General features: G+C 38.8%; 1 protein-coding gene across 1 annotated transcript in view; it reads right to left on the bottom strand.

Annotated features, from left to right (window-relative positions):
• LOC136240033 (propionyl-CoA carboxylase alpha chain, mitochondrial-like) overlaps positions 1–17,753 on the bottom strand; it is an 86,495-nt gene extending 68,742 nt beyond the window's left edge. The window contains exons 1-7 of the mRNA XM_066030830.1: positions 17,573–17,753; positions 17,451–17,498; positions 17,330–17,398; positions 14,686–14,799; positions 14,584–14,637; positions 14,408–14,539; positions 14,316–14,352 (exon numbers count right to left, since the gene is read on the bottom strand). Coding sequence (XP_065886902.1) covers positions 14,316–14,352; positions 14,408–14,539; positions 14,584–14,637; positions 14,686–14,799; positions 17,330–17,398; positions 17,451–17,498; positions 17,573–17,683 — 565 coding nt within the window. The 5' untranslated portion in view covers positions 17,684–17,753. The remainder of the gene's footprint in view (positions 1–14,315; positions 14,353–14,407; positions 14,540–14,583; positions 14,638–14,685; positions 14,800–17,329; positions 17,399–17,450; positions 17,499–17,572) is intronic.
• Positions 17,754–20,489: the final 2,736 nt, after the last annotated feature.

The following is a 20,489-nucleotide window of genomic DNA, read 5'->3' as shown; positions in this document are numbered from 1 at the left end:
GGGGGGGGGGGGTATAAAGGCACATCTCGGTACCAACTTAGGCTGGAATACGATAAACAGGCAAAGAGTTATGAGCAATTATTCACGAAAAATAACACCAATATGTTGTCACGCCTACAGCATAAACCGCACGTACGGGAAGAAGCTGAAAATCGGTGGGTGAATAGGTTAACTATTGAACCTCAAACCTTTTGTGGTTTGAAAGAAATCGAGCTTAAAACCAGGAAAATACAACGAAAAAACAAACAATGTGTAACAATTATGCAATTGAGATTAGCTATTAAAAAACGACTGCTTGCCACGCCTACCAGATAAACAGCTTGGGGTAATGCTTTGAAAATCACTGTACAGATGGAGTAATCATCTTAGAAAGGCTCTTCAATGGTGTAGAAGAATCAGACTTAAAGCCACGGAGTTATAACACGAAATCCAACTTGGTGCAGCGAGATCGAGATACTCTAATAGAGCAGTCATCCTAATAGAGCAGTCATCTTAATAGAGCAGTCACCCTGAAGAGAATTCAAGAGATCAGCTAGAAACAAGTAACCTGTATAGAGATTAGCTACAAACAAATCACCCTGTAGAGAAATCAGCTACAAACAATTCACCCTGTAGGGAGATCAGCTAGAAGAAGTTACCTTGTAGGGAGTTCATGCAACTATGGAAAGAGATAGTTCAGCTAGAAGAAATCACCTTGTAGAGTTCAGCTACAAAGAAACCACCATGTAGAGAGTTCAGCTACAAACAAATTGCCCTGTAGAGATATCAATAGAAGAAGTTACCTTGCAGAGAGTTCAGCTACAAAGAAACCATCATGTAGACAGTTCAGCTACAAACAAATCTCCCTGTAGAGAGATCAACTAGAAGAAGTTACCTTGTAGAGAGTTCAGCTACAAAGAAACCATCATGTAGAGAGTTCAGCTACAAACAAATCTCCCTGTAGAGAGATCAGCTATAGAAGAAATTACCTTGTAGAGAGTTCAGCTACAAAGAAACCACCATGTAGAGAGTTCAGCTGCAAAGAAATCACCCTGTAGGAAATTCAGCCACAAACAAATTGCCCTGTAGAAAGGTCAGTTAGAAGAAGTTACCTTGTAGAGAGTTCAGCTACAAAGAAACCATTCTGTAAAGAGCTCAGCTGCAAACAAATCATCTGTACAGAATTCAGCTACAAACAATTCACCCTGTAGAGAGAGCATCTAGAAGTCACCTTGTAGAGTATTCAATTACAAAACCACCATGGAGATTTCTGTAATCAATATATGTATTATATATATATATATAATTTGTACTAGTAATAGCATGGGTAGCAGTGAAATTTGGGATAAATATCACGAGTGTTGTATTGGAAATGGGGATAAATTTCACGAGGCGAAGCCGAGTGAAATTTACCATTTCCAATACAACAAGAGTGGTATTTATCCCAAATTTCACTGCTACCCATGCTATTCCCAGTTAATACCATACTCGCTGCATATGCTGCATTAGCTTTGCTATGTACGCAATTTGTCACTATGTACTAAACACGCGTCGACATTAATTGGCGCTACATTGTTAACATAAATCCTAGCCAATGAAATTGCAATTACAACCTTTTCACTGCTGTCAGTGAAATACGGGATAAATTTCACTGCTACTATTGAGACTTTTGTACGGGCAGTGAAACAGGTATGGTATTAGTACATTTACTGATAAAATATTTAAAGTACATGTACATCCACTTCATCTTTTCTTCTTCCTGTGGAAAAGAAAAAAAGATAGGTTAAAAAAGTCCCAAAGCCGGCCATAGGCCAGCTTTGGGGTATACAAATACAAAAAGAAATGAAATCTAATCCAAAACAGCCAAGCTGTTAAAAAAGCATGCAGCCCTCAAAAAGGCTATGGTGAAAAAAGATGTGAAATCCAAGGTGGCGGCCAAGAAATGGCTGTGATGGTAGGTTAATGGTAAAAATTTTAATAACAACAATTCAGGTGAATTTGGTGCCGCTTGGTCTTGGCACAAAATTCACCTGAATTGTCATTATTAAAATTTTTACCATTAACCTACCATCACAGCCATTTCTTGGCCGCCACCTTGGATTTCACATCTTTTTTCACCATAGCCTTTTTGAGGGCCGCACGCTTTTTTTACAGCTTGGCTGTTTTGGATTAGATAGCACTTACAGCAGCAATAACCACCTAATGCATCTGATACGCTTACTAGTATTCCTGGCATCATATCACAACTTCTGGTTCTCTTCCATACACATTTCAGGAAAAAATAATTCATTAGCAGGTGCCCTATCATGAAATAACCTACATTTCTTCCACTCACAGGTCCCCAAGGCATCACCAAACCAGCCCAAAATACCAACAGCTTTAATATCCCTACTATCGCAAAACCTAACATGGACATCCACAGCTTGGGCAAAGCATGGACATCCACAGCTTGGACAAAGCAGTTCAACGCTATTATTCAGCAGCCCTAGCTCCATCTACAAAGAAAACTTACAAAGCTGCAGAAAAGAAGTATTTAGACTTTTGTAAGAGCTTCCCTATCACCCCGCTACTGACATCAGAGAACATACTCTGCTATTATACAGCATGTCTAGGTCAACAAGGTCTCTTTCACAATACGATCAAAACATACTTATCCGGAGTGAGGCAATTACAAATTGCACATGGCTTCCCTGACCCCACAATTGACCACATGCCAAGACTAAGGCAAACCTTAAAAGGTGTGAAGGTTGAAGCTGGAAAACCTACACACTCTCGTCTGCCCATTACTCCCTCCATTCTTAGGAAAATGAAAAGAGCATGGCTCGCAGGGGATCACAGCCCTTACAACCAATCAATGCTGTGGGCAGCCGCAGTAACAACGTTCTTCTCCTTCTGTCGCTCAGGAGAGATCACCATTCCACATGATGGGGCATATGATCCAAATACTCACTTATCATTTAGTGATGTCGCTGTGAATAATGCCAAGAGACCATCCATCATCTCCCTATTGATAAAGCAGAGTAAGACTGACCAAGGTAGAGAAGGTACAAGGGTTGTCATAGGGAAGACAGGGGACGACCTGTGCCCAGTATCTGCTCTCCTGGCCTACTTGTCACAGCAGGGAAATAATCCAGGCCCACTTTTCCGATGGCAGAATGGAACTGCATTGACTAAACCGAGATTTGTGAGTGAAGTAAGATCAGCTCTCACAGCAGCCAATTTGCCAGTTAAGGACTTTGCTGGCCACAGTTTTAGAATTGGTGCAGCAACTACAGCAGCGACAGCAGACCTGGATGATTCTACAATCCAAACTTTAGGAAGATGGAAGAGTGCATCTTACTTACTTTACATAAGGATGGAACCTCAGCAACTGACATCAGTAGCCCCATCATTATCAAGATGTATGATCTGATCTCATTGTCAATGGTATATAGCACTGATGTACTCTCACATATTTACTTTAACATGTTCACATTTTTTCCCATTTTTGTTTTCCCTCTACATGATAGCATTGATATCACCAAAGAGTTATACACATCAATCCATCATCCCAAGTACACCTTGCTTATGTGGGTAGTGGAATTATGGATCAGTGCCATATCCTGTGGGAATTAACTACTGCCGTTTATGTGGCACAAACATTCCCACAGCAAATGTGTGCATCTCTTTGCTGCTTACAAAGCTTAGTAAATAATCTAATTGAGATCACGTGACCTAAGTTCATTAAAAAGAGCTGGTGACCACGTGATCTGTGTAGCACATTAATGATGGCACTGAAATACCCATACTCCCCCTACAAAAGAATATTGATGTGTTCAGGTGACAGAGACCTCTTATATCTCCTGAGCAACCTGTAACTAGTTAATGGAGGTGTACACTCCCATACAGCAATAATAGGCTACAAAATTCCACTACATACCACAACACAATTCATATCTCTTGAGCCCATTGTGGTCCCACCACAAAATTTTTATCAAACATAGACCATGACCCTACTATTATTCACAAAAAATGTGAAGAATTTCAAGCAGCATTTTTTTTGAAATATAAAGTTTTCAATAAAGTACTTCTGAACCATAATTAAGTAGATATCCCATAATTTAGGGGTCACTGGAAAGGTCAATCAACAGTCTTCCATCAGTTGTGTTTAAAAATATTTACACAGTGTAAAGCTATACAGTTGATTTTGTAACTAGAGATGGACCAGTTTTTCATGAAATAATCAAAATATTTGTGGACATAAATCAGAAACTATGGGATGTATGGATCTAAAAAATTGCTTGAGTGATAAGCACCACAGGTACTACAAACACACCAAGTTTTGTCACAATCCGAGAAGTGACCCTAAATTCCTTGTTGATTTGACATCGATGACCCAACTGTTCTCGGGTACATTGTCCATGATACAGTGATGTTTTACAAAAATACGCCACCAAACACCACACTAACAGATCCTGAATCCTTATAATTTCAGCACAAGTAGTAGCAAATATCTAGGTCCTGTGGAAGCAATTTTTTTTTACTATTTGTTAAGAGAGAAAACCATCAATGATGATGAAAACAATGCATAGAGTAACTGAAAGTGTGGTGTGTCCTCGGGCACATGCAACCACAACATGAAAGGTGGGTATGGCAAGGAGTGAAATTGCAACAAAACACAAAAAATAATAAATAAACAACAGTGAAAAAACAAATAGTCCTATGTTTCTACCGACCACTCAGCACAGTTCCTTGCAAGCTAGAAATATTCTTCTAGATGCAGTAATAGATAATCCAGCAGCTTCATCAGTAACTGTCTACATTGAGACTGCAAGATTACTGTAGCTTGTTGAGTATAGCCTAGAGCATTACACAGTGAGGACAGTGGTGATCGTAAATAATGGCCAAGAACATTTATATTGATGGTATTATAGTAACACGGAGTTCCTAATCTATCCAGTTCCGATAAAATCTGTAATCAATCTTCTTTGGTCTGCTTTCAAACTCCAAATGTTGGATAGAGTCCAAAGGACACATCAGCTCTAACAGAACAATTACTTTAGTACTTTTTATAGTTTCTTCGAGTGAAACATCACTGGGAAGAAAACCACCAAAATCGATTCTACAGAATCTAATAAATTTAATATACAGTATCACTATGCCCCAGAATGTCCCTAGAGCCTACAGCTTTTGCTGCATTTGACAGTGGAAAACATGGTAGTTACAACTGGAGCGTGAGCAATGTACAAGCTAGCTAACCTGTAGTGTTCTGTTGTTCCAGCTGCCTCAAACTACACTGTAGTTACACAAAAACAATAAATATGAAAGGCTTCGCGTTCACTTTGCAGAAGAGTGATCAAGGCAGAGTTGTTACACAATTTGAAATACGCCACGACAAGAACAATGAAAGTTAACTACAGTGTATTGAGTAATGCCACTTGATACTGATGCCTCCAACTTTGCAGCATTGATGACCACACTTCAGATCAACCTCACAAACAGTGATTAGATAGCTGTACAAACTGTCCTGGCCACTGAATCTAACCGAGAATTCACTGGACTTGGACAGTTTAATAATCGTATTATTGCAGTGTAATTTAAAAACATTTGTAGGTGTAGCCGAAGGTGACTAAAACACGGAACAGGCTGACTATTAGGGCTGTAATAAGGTTAAAATCATCCTATTCCACTAGATGAATAAAACTTGAAAATTTTAAGAGGGAAAATAAAACAAAGAAAGCCATGAAACAAGAAGGGATCGCTGGGATGGTAATGTAAATCACAATTCCCTATTTTGACTCTCTGTCATAATAGTTACATGCTCCGTCATTTCGAAAAGAGTCAAATAGGGATTTGTGTGCCAGCAATCCCTTCTTGTTTCATGGCTTTTTTCAACAATTCTTATTCTCCCTCTTCTATTTTTTATTCATCTAGTTTATGTACTTTTTATTAGAGGTGTACTGATATACCGATAAATATCATATCAGTGGCCAATAGAGACATTTCTACTATATCGGTGGGAGCCAATATTACTGCTAAAACCCGATACGATACACCGATATACAACTGAACTATCTTGAGGACACTGTCCAATGAATGATCAAGCCATATTATAAACCCTATTATTTAGCAAACAAGGATGGGAAACAGTAGTTATCTTCCTTGTCTAAAAGCAGTATGCTACACGAAGCCATCTAAGTGCATGGATAATTACTGTTTTGTTGTCACAAAGCTTACCAATCATACAACAAACACTCATAGTGATGGGCCTAGGGAAACAGCAAAAAACTTGGCAGGGGCATGTATTAAAATATTTGTGGGTGCCTTATAGTCTGAGCTGTCAATAGAGGCTACACCACCATGGGTAACCAAGCATAGCCAACAATCTTAAGACTGTCTTCAGTAGTTTCTTCAGTAGCTAAAATAAAGTTAAACATGGCACATGTGGTTCTTCAAACATAAATAGCTACGCTTAGTTATATCGGTATATCATATCGGTATCGTATCGGTTTGAAAATGATTAATCCATATCGTATTGGTATCGGATCGGTTTAGTTTTCTTATATTAGTACACCTCTATTTTTTATTAATCCAGTGATGGATTATGGATTTGTTTAATTGATAATGAAGACTGTCATGAATAGTGTAATTTTGCATTCTGCATAGTAATGCCATCAACGTTTCAGTACACACACGAAACTGATCAAATTGCAATGTATATACAGACTGAGAGTCTCCTAATATGAGCTAAAATTTACGGTGCTGATGCCTTTGATAGCTGTCAAATTCAGTGCAAGGATTGTTGTTATCAGATATACACTTGACTGCATTATTAGAGTATTTATATGACTGCTCTATTAGAGTATTTACTGCTTGGATAACCCGACCACAATAATCACAGAGCAAAAACTACCTTGCAACAAAGTCTTAAGCACATATTAAGCTTCCTGGCCAATACTGAGTTTAATAAGGGACCAGTTCTATCAGCAACAAGCCAGAAAATCTACTGTAACTCTGAGTGCATTCTCGTATGCTTTGCATGCGTAATGGAATTTTGGCAAGAAATGGCCCAGTTTAGGATGTTTCCATCCGAACATGAAATTGGTCATGGACATGCACAATGATCCATTCACCAAGCCTTGCTACTTTTATCCCAGGATTCTAATATATTGGCTTGATTTTCTGATTGTGCCGGCCTTCCCACCTTATCATGAAAAGCCTCGCTTCTTGATTAAGTCATCTTCAGAGACATCACTCACCTACAATGTACCCAATACAAATTGCAAGTAGGCAATGCAACTAATATCACTAGCATACTTGCTTTTGTGTTTGTCAAATTTTAGTTGTAGTGTTGTGATTTTCAGATACCAACTTGCCCATGTATGTGTACCATTTCCACTGGCTATGGTGGCACTGTTTGAGGAAAGAACTACTCTTCAACTGTTTTAGAAAGTGTTGCCAGCTGGCACACTAAGCCTCAAGTCGCCATGCCAGCTGTCAGTGGATGCTATTTGTGTAAAGAGCAAGGTACTATACCCATACCAGATAGTGAAGGAGAAGATCAGTTAGTGGAGTGATTGCAGCAGTTGCACAAGACGAGGAATAAAGTTAATGGTGGTTTGTTTATTTGTATTGTGCACTTGCATGCTCTGGTTGGCTTGACTGTCCATGTTTCAGTGTAAAATTAAGAGGAGTGTATGTTTAATGTTTGTTTGTATTGTATATTTCATAGGTTTTCAGTTCACCTGGATTGCTGATAGCCAAACTCTATTTTTGGATACTATGTAAACTCTCTTTCTCTTTACTCCGCTCAGCAGTGATGTGTTTAAGAGGTTCAAGATCAACACACCACAGATGTAATATACAATCGCAAGATATGGCTATTGACTTGGCCTGTTCCAACAGTATGGAACTTCAATAATCTATAGTGTATGTATTTTTTTCAAAATGATTATTAATGTATGATGGTTTCCTGCTTGCTGGCTTGCCTGTCTCACCTGACTGCATGGCTTCCAACACCTGGATACTCCACTGAGCTTGGTATGGGATTATATGCTGACTGCACTGACCTTCACCACCATAGACTCATTTCTTGATTGAGTCATCTTCAGAGACATCTCACACCTACAATGCATCCTTCACCATAGCTGAATAATTTCCATCTTTGGTGTTGTCAATAATGTATTGCTACATACAATACTACAGTAGTGTTGCTAAGTGCCAGTACACCATTGGTGTGGCAATGGCACAGTGATGTGTACACAGTATAAATGTATACAAAACATACAGGAGAGAGCTATACACTGGTGGCCTCTAGTTACAGTATACCATAGCGCTATTGTCATATATCTGTCACTATTGCTCCGTATTAGCTTGATTACATGTTGATCATACTTTCAACCACCTTGGTGTGCATAGCCTCACCAGGGGTTTGTCCCATTGGTGTATGTACTTGGTTGGACGTGACCAGGTCCTAGTAATACAGTCAAGTACTAAAAATATGAAATGCAGTTAAAATTACATCATCTATCTTCTATCTATATATATAAAGCTGAAAAGCTGTCTGTCTGTCTGACGGTCACGCTGTTTACTCACCAGACTTGGCGCGAATCGACATAGTCTGTGCTGATAATGAAGCGCTCATCATCCGCCTACTCTAAGATTGTTATCACGAGTTCACGCGTGCTTCCGTTCGGTCTCTACAGCGCGTAGAAGGCCAAGGTGTAGAGAAAACTTGAGCAACATTCCTTTGAAAACCACAGCACATACTGTTCAAGTGGTAGAACGCCTGACTAGCGTGTAAGAGGTCGTGGGTTCAAATCCACGTGTTGACAGATTTTTTTTCTTTCTACTCAGTGCCTTTTTGTGAACACCTTTTTAAAACACGACTTTTAGCTCATCATATCTTGGCATGCAAAGCACGTATCGAGGCGGGACTTTAGCGAAATTAAACGCCCATCATCTGGCAACTCGAGTGTTGTTGTAGCGAATCAATACGTGCTTTTGTTCGCTCTTTATAGGGCGATGAAGGCACTGGTGTAGGGAAGGATCACTGAAAAGTTGAGCTACATTCCTGTCAAAACCACTGATAAACAACTGTGGCGATTTGTGCACCTCCCTTAACCCCAAGTTATTATAACCAGCCAGGGTTCAATCCCCGCCTAGGTCATAACTTTTTTTTTCACTTTTGGGACCTTTTTGATGCACCTTTTTGCTCTATCTGTTCCATGCAAGTCTTCATCTACAAACTCTTATGATCAGTTTTTCAGCACTGGCACTGAATTACCTCAAATAATAGGGACTCTTATAGTACTTTTGGGACAGGGCAGACAAATTGGCAACATATTTGTCCATCTGTGTGTTGGTCCAGTGTGTTGTATTAGAGTAGGTAAAAGCTTCTTTCACCAGTATCCAGAATATCTACATCTTTGTTTTAAGCACATAGGTGTGCACTGACATGAAAAACTGTTTGTTCAGACTTACCTCAATACTGCTGTAGTAATAGGTAGCTTGCATGATTGAACAAATACTACTGTGCATCTGAAAAATGATAATACTGGAACCATGCAGATCCATAGTTTACACCGAGGAACTGCATCTGACCTGGCACAACTGTTTCACTATCCTGCTTACATGCTCTCACTCTAAAGATTCATACATTACCTTATTGGTCAATTACACTGCAGGTGTTTCAAAACTGGGTTTTTGTATGGCAAGAGGTATATGTGTCACTGCAACATCAGAACTAAAAGTGCATAGGACAAGTTGTGAACTTTTGCTTGCCATGCAGTAACTATAACTGCAAATTGTGTTGACTTTAAATTATGCTCAAGTTCATTTCTCATTGTGACAGTCGGTAAGGTAAACATCAAAATGTAGAAACTGAAACTGTACCATGTGTACACAACCTGTATGTAATGTAGGGTATATATACTGTATACAATTGCCTTAGCTCGCATGCAGTTTAACTAATTAGCTAGCCTTGCATGCATGAATTATTATGTACTGCATAAGGATCATGTACTTTAAAGCACTATCGACATACATGCTACACAGCAAATATAGGACACTAATATTTATGCTTGGTTCCCAATATATTAATTATTGTTGCATTAGTTTTTATGTAAAGCAGCAAAGGTTTCGTTTGTTCTATACAGCACGTTTAAGTCACTGGTAGGGAAGATGCACTGAATAATTAAACTACATTCCTGTCAAAACCACAAACAATAAACTTTAGTGTTTTGCATCATTAATGACATAAGAAAACCTCATGCTCTTTAAAAAATGTGACATCACCATGTACCCTACATAGCTACATTAGCAGTGCTGGTGTTTAATGCTTAGTCCCTCTTCGTGGCATTAAAATGTTTAATGTGGAGATGGTCCTGCACATAGGGCAGGTACCAATGCTAGTAAATAATAAATAATGTTTGAGAATACTACAAGGCCTAAGGCTTCGCACTCACCAGGAATAGAATCCATGTTGTAATAGAAACACAGCAAATCATACTATCTTACCATTCCTCTCCCTTCAGGCAAATAATGGAGTTCTTATTAATGGTCCAGCACTTCTACCAATAGTGTGACGCCCACCACAAAGCACTTAATCAGCCAGACGGATTCAAATAGCTACTTATTGTTCATTTGTGTTTGAAAGTGTTGCTAACTAAGTCTCAAGTTACCATGCCAGCTGCCAGTGGATGCATTCCCCTTAAAGATTTAGGAGGTAATAAAGGTAGCAATGCCAACCAATACCAAAGAAGTTAACCATGCCAGTGTACAAGACCTAGAACAAGATTAATAGTGGTACGCTTGTTTGTATTGGTATGATCTCAAAGCTTGCCTAGTACCACCCATCACTTGTTGAATTGAGAAGCAACCACGAAACTAATTGCAGCAATTAACCTGAACACAAATCTGTCAGTAACAACATCTCTTCAACAAGTCTTGGATAACTTGACTTGCTTACAGTGTAACTTTTAATTGAGCACAAAAAAAGAAACACCAGTTGTAAGCGCAGAGTTCAATATGAGCTCAAGCAAGCTCTCAGAGGTTTACTCAGCAGCTAATTGAGATAAATAGATGTTTGCTTCTTAGTAGCTAGTCCAGTGTTTTTAGGGTTGGCAATGAAACTTGTAACTCAGGGGATAGAGCCTACCAGTGATCTAGTTTTAAATGGCGAGTTTAGTAGAAAGCAGAAGCCTTCTATTTGGGACATAACCATGTTACAAACTTTAACAGATTTCAGCTCATATCCATAAAAATGTGCAGGAGTGTCTAGAATGTTGTTCATTACTTTTTGGGTTATTGGGTGAGTTGCTCTATAAAATAGACTTGTTAATCATCATTAAATTTTGTCTATTGTTTCTATTTGCAGACGACACCAAATGCATCAAAACTATCTCCTCACCACTAGATTCACTTAAACTTCAAGAAGACTTAAATAATTTAAACTTTTGGAGTACCCACTGGAATCTTGTATTCGGTCTATCAAAAATCTTTCTGCTATCTTTTAAAAGGAAATCTCCAACATCTTACAATATCGGCACCTCCCAGATTTCTTGTGTTGATACATACAAAGATCTAGGAATTATGTTATCAAGCGACCTGTCATGGGATGCTCACTATAACCACATTATCTCCAAATCCTATCAGGTACTTGGACTTCTAAGAAGATCTTTCTCCCTACAAAATTATGTCCAAGCCAAATCTCGACTATATACCTCTCTTGTTAGATCCCAGTTTTTCTACTGCTCGGTCATCTGGAAACCCCACCTAATTAAGCACATTCAGCAACTCGAACGTGTTCAGAGGCGTGCAACTAAATACATTCTAAATGATTACTCTACTAACTACAAGTCTCGTCTTATAAATCTCCATATGCTACCCCTGATGTACATTCTTGATGTAAATGATGTGATGTTCTTTCTTAAAAATCTCCACAACCCCCACAATGGATTTGACATCAATAATTTCATTAAATTTGCAACTGGTCACACACGTCTAGCTTCTGGAAACAAGCTACTCCAAACAAGATCACCTGACAATTCCACTAGTAACTTTTATTTTAACCGGCTTCCTCGCATCTGGAATGCCCTTCCCGTTATCAACTACCAGGACAACCCACTCAAGATAAAGACCAAACTTTTAGATTATCTGTGGAATCATTTCACTGCCAATTTCACCTCCAACAACACCTGCTCTTTTTCATTTCTATGTCCATGCTCAAAGTGTTCAAAGATCCCTCACCAACCTAACTTCAACTCCCTTTAACTGTTAATTTCCCCCCCTTTTAAGTAATCGTAGACTAGTAAGTAAACTTTGTAGCTAATCACTCTACAATTTAGCTTCCGGCCACTGACACAGGATGTCAGTGGACCATCAGTGTGCTGCCATATGTCCCAATTCTATCATACCAACATCTGCAACTTGTATGTATGTAGGTATATGTACACTGTAAAGTTAATTATTATTATTATTATTATTATAATTAGCTAATAAGCCCTTTGGCCCCTGGGAAAATCCTAAGACTTCTGGTATGCTATATTGTTAGCCCTGTATTGCTTGAATCACTCACCTTTGTTACAAGTTTCTTAGATAAAAAAATCAATCCCCATTTGTGACTGGATTTTGGAGAACAATCCAAATCGCACATCAGAAGTTTTGAGATAAACGGTTTTAAAGAATTCAAGTCAGCATAACTCTCCAAGGATAGCAAGCACGCATATGAAATTTACACAAAAGATGCATCAATCTGTTACCTTTCAGACCACTTCCAGTACTAGTAGCTGCTTGTAGAGTTTCCTGCCAAATAAGATAGAAAATCTGAGCAGTTGGACGAGCGAAGTAGTATCACGAGTGCTCACAAAGGGGTGGAGGGTAGGGGTGGCAAAGTGGGCAAGAGATAGACTTCAAAATGGAGGCAAACCACGACTGGAGTCCAGACACGAGATTACAGGGCTGTGCTGGCTCCTTAGTGGCTGATATGTAGCAAAATCTACAGAAAAAACGTCTGGCCAATGTTATCAGGCCATCCACCAGTAAACCACTGATTCTTGCCAAGCCAGACCCTTCACAAGGCCAGAAACTGCCATTCAAGATCTCTACACAACCCAGAGAAGACATCTGTCAAAACCAGCCTCGAGTAGTTTGGGTAGTACTGAGTGGTAGTACAATAGTGTAGCCATCCAGTGGCAGTATTAGTTTGATTTTGGCTGATGTGCGATTTGGATTGGTGTTGTAAAATCTGGTCACATCTGTTGGCAAACACTGTCACTCTCGTCTGGAGAACTGAGCGCTGCTAACATTGCCTTGGAACTTTCTGCCATGACAATTTTACACTGTTGTAGAAAAGCATCCATAACTTCACAGCAGATGGGGAAAAAAAGCTAGGTGCCATATTGCTGGGTGTGACATAGCAAATTCATTAAATTATATTTTAAGTCCATACAGTGAAGTATGTGAAATATAGGGGCATCAATGTTTCGAAGAAGGATTACGTGCATTGATCAACGGCCTTTACTGCTTTCCCCTTCACTCAATTGCTAACACCTATGTATCATTCAAAAGCCTATATAATGCTCCAGGTTGTTGACAGGTTTATTAGTGTGGGAAATTGTTGGACATTCCACTGTCCGTGAGTAGTGTCAAATTCACATCATAAAGGACAAGTACAATTTGATGGAAAATGTGTAGCACACACCTTGGGCACAGCATGGAAAATAAGAGCACACTTTTCCCTTAGACAATATCATACATTAAGTTATGGCTAATGCTAGTGTATGGAAAATACAAGCTACAGCATATCAAGAGGTTAATACAGGATGAAGCTTCACCTCATGCTTTATTTTTCATATACATATGTGGGTGTACTTACTATACTTCCTGGTCATCTTACTTGGAGTGTTTGGATAGTTTTAGCGATTTACAGATTTACAATAAAACACACATGATCTTTGGGCTATCTGAGTGGGTTATTTTTGTAACAATTCTTACATAACTGTGAAGGTAGTATTACCACAACTGTGAGGGTAACTGTACTGTATTACCATAACCATATGGTATGACTCCTATAATACTATACGACAGTACTCGTCAGCACTTTGATCCTCCCACACTACGTATACATATGAAGTTCCGGAGCCCGAGCAATAGCAGTAGATTGTTACTTGAGCATCCCCAGAGTCAGTTAGCAGCTGACTTTGAGTTAGGGTACACACAAAAACAACCTGCAAGTTACCCAATGGTCTCAGACTACAGGGCACCACACTAATAGAATATATTGTACACTTGAGATACACTGACCATCTATTAAAGGCTGTAACATGTACACTCTTCAACAACATACACACTCCTACCTATTTCTCTAGCCAATGAAACTGCTTCTTCTGCGTCCTACATAACATTCAAGCCCCTATCACAGTACCATATATCCTAAAACAGATGGCACCTTCACAATTCCATCAAATCCAGGAATGATATTCACTTGTGCCTTCATTGCAGTACGTTTACTAGCCAATTTATCTCCCATCACATCAATGGCATGTTGTTTAGGACCAATGAAAGCCACTCCTTGTTTGGCCTGGGGCACAATACATGATATACCATTTAGTAACAACAGCTTACCAATCTTTCAGCAAATCTTTGGTTTTCTGACAAGAAGCCATATCCAGGGTGAACCTATCACCATGGTGATGTAACTGCTGCCAAGCTAACATACACTCTCACCGCTTGTGCTCCGGTTTTATCAATAGCTCTCAAAATGGCATCCATATTGAGGTAACTGTCGGTAGCTAGTGCTGGTCCCACATTCACTCCTTCATCAGCCATCCAAGTATGTAACTAAGTATTGTGGGTTATATGTTATAACATGGCTTTGGCCATTTGTATGCATTCAGCTCTTAACCCTTTGGCCCCTAAAGCCAATATTTTGGCTTTGGTTCTTAAAAACGAAAGTTATTTTACGAAAAATACGTATTTTGACATATAAATTTGGGCTCCTGTTACTCCATGTAGGAACAACCTATTCCTTTGTGGTTTGTGTTAAACTACTCACGAAGGATAGATCTACAACATCATATAACTTTTACTAACCTCCGTTGTTCCGTCTCTCCTTTATGACAGGTAGTATCGTAGCAATTATCGTCTTAAAAATGGCCGAAAATTCTTTCAAATGCATATTGGCCTTACTTCACACTCAATCATGCTACAATGTTCGGATAAAGCTTAGGGTATTACCCATTAACCACAGAGTAGCATGGTACAAACCGTAGGATATTTCGTTCACAAGATACGTGTGTTTGAACGAATGCGTGTAACAAAAGCCAATATATTGGCTTTCGCATTTAACGAAACACTTTTCTTTATTAACATAGGGGCCAGAGTTAAGCATTCTAAAGGCTAATATGGGAACAGCCTCTGTATCCTTATGTGAACACCAAGTATAGGCCACAGCCTCTGTATCCTTGTGTGAACACCAAGTATAGGCTACAACCTCTGTATCCTTGTGTGAACACTAAGTATAGGCCACACCTTGTGTGAACACCAAGTATAGGCCACAGCCTCTGTATCCTTGTGTGTACACCAAGTACAGGCCACAAACAAGGATACTTGTAATATAACTTTTGAAATTAAATATTGTTACCAAAACATTTTTTTGTAACCACATCATCACGTAATTATGCATAGCCTAATTTTGAAGAACATTTTTGCGATTTCAAGGTTTAGCAAAAATCAATATCCATATAGTTTAATGCATTTTGGGAGTATTTGCAAATCCACAAAAAAAAATTAAAAGGTAAGACCACTCCAAATGAGGATGTAGATTCCCATCCTCCGTTCACATAACTTCTGAGCACCCACATTAAATAGTCATTATTGCCATATTATTGTCATTATTCTCTAATTATGAGATTATTATTTCTTGGCAGTGCTACCACATGTATGGATCTGTGTAAAGCCTTCTGTTATGTGCTGAAACTCTGAAAGAATGGCTCAAAGAGGCATTGTAACTGATTGGTCATTTTGCAAAGCAGATGATGGAATCTCAATCTCTGCACTGCATGGCATGTACAGCTATCACATTTGATAAGTAGCTATAGCAAGTGCTCAAGAAATAATATAATAGTTCAGATTGTTTACCCGCGCTGTTGATGAAATATCAACGATTGTACCAGTTGTAATCTGTGAATATACCTAGAGCTTCCAAATTTACTAGTAGTTAGCCATGTGAATTACTACATAATTTACTAGTAATTAGCCATGTGAATTACTACATAATTTACTAGTAGTTAGCCATGTGAATTACTACATAATTTACTAGTAGTTAGCCATGTGAATTACTACATAATTTACTAGTAGTTATCCATATGAATTACTACATAGCTACGTGAGAACATGTGATCATCATCAACAAGGACTGGCAAAAGCTTTAGTGAATGCCTTCAAAACCATGACATGGGAGGCATCTCCTTAATATAATGATGTTCTGTGGGAAGGAAATTTGGATGCTCCAAAAGTCACTGTTGTGGTAATACTGCATGTGCAGCCATGCTTCATCTGTTGCTTGGAGAAGTCATCCTTTGATGATATATGTAGAAGTCAGAATGTGTAATATATGGAAATATTCCATAGCTGGCACTTGGAGCTTTGCTTGGAGCTCAGCAATCTAAAACAGTACTCATAGTAGACTGCTGCTAAGCATGTGTCTCAAAGCACTAAATTATGCTGAATGACACACAAAATGAAAGATTCTACAAGATTATGTGAAGCCTAACTGAGTATAAGCAAAAAGTCAAAAGCTCAAGAAGTGTGTCACCCAATGTTCAGAGACTAGATTTTATCTCGTTCTCTGGCTTTTTTTGCAAGCCTGTCAAAGCCCTCTTGGTCAACATACGTAAATGTCGTTTTCACTCAAGTACGTTGTAGAGATTGTGTTTGTATGTAAATCGATCTGTGTAGACCTGGCAGAAAAGCTACACCACTGTATTCAGCTGCTAAGTTTGAAGCATTGTATGTAACTGCTCTGGTCCAGTAGATTCATCGAGTGATAGCATAGCACTGTGAACCTTAATATCAAAATGATGGGTATGAAACAAGATTAATAACAGTACTGTGCATTCAAAACTGAGCTGCAGTTAGTTATTTGACCTCATTTCATAGTTAGTTTTGTGGCTCAAAGGCCACTGATGTAATAATGAATAATGATAAGCCTCCCTCCCACACTAAATTTTCAAAAAAACTCAGACAGGAAACTACATTCTCATTTGGAGTGGCCTAACATTGCTCAACCTCAAAAAAGTAGCCCCTCGAAATATTTATGCTATACCGTATTTCCTAGCTTTTGTAGATAAGCCTCTGTTATTGAACTGACCGATTGTGAATCAGCATCACTGTACACCGCCACAGTTCGTATTCCCATGTCACGACATGTCCGCATCACCTAGAATGCGGAGATACACAATACACTGTTAATTATTCTATATGATACCCACCCTACAAGCAATTTCTCCTCTGTTAGCGATGAGAATTTTATCAAAAGTCTACAGAAATAAAAACAATTGTAATATATTACACCTACACCCGCGACAAAGAACAAAGGAACATCAGTAAGTACCTTCTCTGCATTTGCTTCGTCCGTACGGGTGCTGGCAGTTCTTGTCTTTGACGTGTGAAAAGTCCCCTTCGGAAATTTAAGAAGTCTTCTTATATTACAAAGTGATAACATCTTGGAGAAATAAAATGTACACGCCCACTAGTAATAGTCTCAACCGCCCGCCCATCTTTAGCGCGGGCGGCGCATACTACCACAGGAGGTCAGCAAAGCTTGACCTTCCCACACTATGTGCCATATCAGCAATTTTGTGCGAAATGAGTTTCTTGCCTAGACTCCTCATGCCAGTGATTGGCACCTGCATGCCCTAGTGACTATCACTTATAATTATTCTACTGTAGCTTATAACAGTGCTAACCCACAAAATGTTTAATGGACTCTGAATTTTCCAAGAGTCTTGGAACGTGCATTCATATAACAACCACATTCTGAAGAATGTCGGAAAATTGAAGGGTAATTGGGATCAGTGCGGTAGCTTCTGAGAAATTAACCATGCCGGAATCTGCACCTGGTGTTAAAGCCGGGAGTAGAAGTCTTCTCTTACTGGCTGCTCACAACAATGAAATTCAACAAGCTACTATAAGTTAGCACTGCATGTGACATTGCAGAACTTTGATACTAGCTACAGCATTCTACTACTACTACTACAACACTTGTATAGCTATAGCTTCCCTTGAACAATACCATGCAGAGACAGGTAGGTAACCATGGGAGGTTAATTAAGTCTACCCAAAATACTAAATCATAAGTGGAATCCATAAACACTTGAATTTCATTCACTATCAGTGTTTATTCTAGGAAATCTCCTTTGGGGGGAATCAGGGATTCAGGGGGTGACCATCATGTGCAGGTGAAAGTCTGTTATATAGTTGTCCAAGCTCACAACTATATAAAGCAGTTGAAATAGTTACCAATCTGGTTAGGCATTTAAGGCTCATGAGTGTTTGTGAAGCCAGTGGTAGAGCTTGATGCATGAGTGCACGGTAGTGATGACATAATGATGTATAGACATCTTCCAAGAAATAATTTAAAACTTAGGGTGTTTGAAATTAAATACTAGGGAATTTTCATGGTTATATGGCAAAACAAGAAGTTTTCTTTAACATCATGCAGGCTTTCTGATATTATATCTGGGGGGTAGTTGAGATGGCTGTGCATGCCATTTTGAAAGTATAGATTTTACAAAATAATATACACTTTCAGGGGCGGATCCGGGGGGGAGGGGGGGGGGCTTTGGGGGCTGAAGCCCCCCCCCTTCATATTTAGGCTTTACTTGATCAATATGCTGAGTATTATAATGAAATTTTGTCTTAGCATAATTATATGATCACTAATAATACAAATACTCATAAAACCACCTTATAAACATCTTTCCAAGGTATTATCAGTGGATTTATGCTAAAGTTTATTCAACAAGGACCTGGATCAGCATTGGAGGTGTACAAGATCGAGATACTCTAATAGAGCAGTCAGCTAACTACTCTAATAGAACATTCACTGGAAACATGTAGTTGGTTCTGTTATGGAATTTTTCCAAATCTGCCTGCACCTATACATACAATGAAGTGCATTGGTCTGTTTAAAGGGCTTCATTCATCTACTTGTGTAGTTAATATGTATGGCAATATTTAATTCAGGTACACAATTTCCTTTGAAAATGCTCTCAGATTCAATCTTGTATTGTTCAAATTTCAAAATTTTCCACTTTCAGCATTCTTACTCTAACATGCACCTATTCAGTGTTGTGCAATTGTGAGAGGGGTGCATCATGTACTTGGTTGTCTGTACCTACCCAAACTTTTCCATTAGCAAAATGCTTCAGAGAGCCATACCTATAATCTAAAGGCAGTATATAAAATATCTACAGGTATGAATTTTATGTGGAAATGTCTCCAAATTGCAGTATTTTAGCATCTATTTTTCAAAATTTTCCTGGGGGGGCATGCCCCCAGACCCCCCTAGTTCCAGCATGCTTCGCATTCTGGGAAGTGTGCTTCGCACACCTCTACCCAAGAGATTAGTACCTGAGTTAGCCCCCCCCCTTTTACAAATCCTAGATCCGCCCCTGACTTTTTAAGATGGAATTTAAGGACAATGTTGAGAGTTAAGCATGCCTTTTTCTATATACTTGAGCTCCCAGATATCGAATAACCATCACTACAAGTCATAATATATACTGAGAGCACTTTAAGGTTTGTGTTTGCAACTCAGATTGAATCTCAGAGCATTTTTGATAAGTTTAGTGTGTCACTGCTAAACCTAAATATAGTGTAGTAGTCACTCACAATTTTAGGGGGTGAGTCTGAGATTTTATAGGGGGGAAGTTCCTCTCCTAACAGCCCTAGAATAAACACTATTCACTATATATGAAATCACCATACCCTGTATAGTTATAGCTACCTGAACAAGGAGAAATTCCACTGCAGACATGACAGAGGTCACTTTTACTATATTTTATATACTAGGAGGTTGAAAGAAGCTGATACCTTTTCTGGCACTGTGCCTTCAAACACACACACACACACACACACACACACACACAGAAAACCCAGTACCACACACAGTGCACGAATAGTTACAACCTCTCTATTAAACCATTTTAACCTAGCATTGCATTAATTACACTATGTTATAATGGTGATGCTAACTGTACAGTTGATTAAACTCTTGAGATTCCTGCAGATTAAACAGTTTAAGAGTGTTGTACTAATTTCTAACATTATTGACTGTTTAATCTAAGAAGTTAGACTTAAATTTAGAGTGACACTAATGTACACTCCTTTTGCACTCTAATTGTGATTCATTTCTCTTATAGAAACAATTGGCCTTGCCTTGAACCAGCTAACTAGAGTCATATAATAGCTTTTCATTAATTTTTTTCCCATGGAAAACATATGACATAAAATTATAATTTGGGAGC

Source organism: Dysidea avara, chromosome 12 (genome assembly GCF_963678975.1).
Source record: "Dysidea avara chromosome 12, odDysAvar1.4, whole genome shotgun sequence".
In the NCBI taxonomy this organism is placed as follows: Eukaryota; Metazoa; Porifera; class Demospongiae; order Dictyoceratida; family Dysideidae; genus Dysidea; species Dysidea avara.
This window is presented reverse-complemented; position numbering and strand designations above follow the sequence as displayed.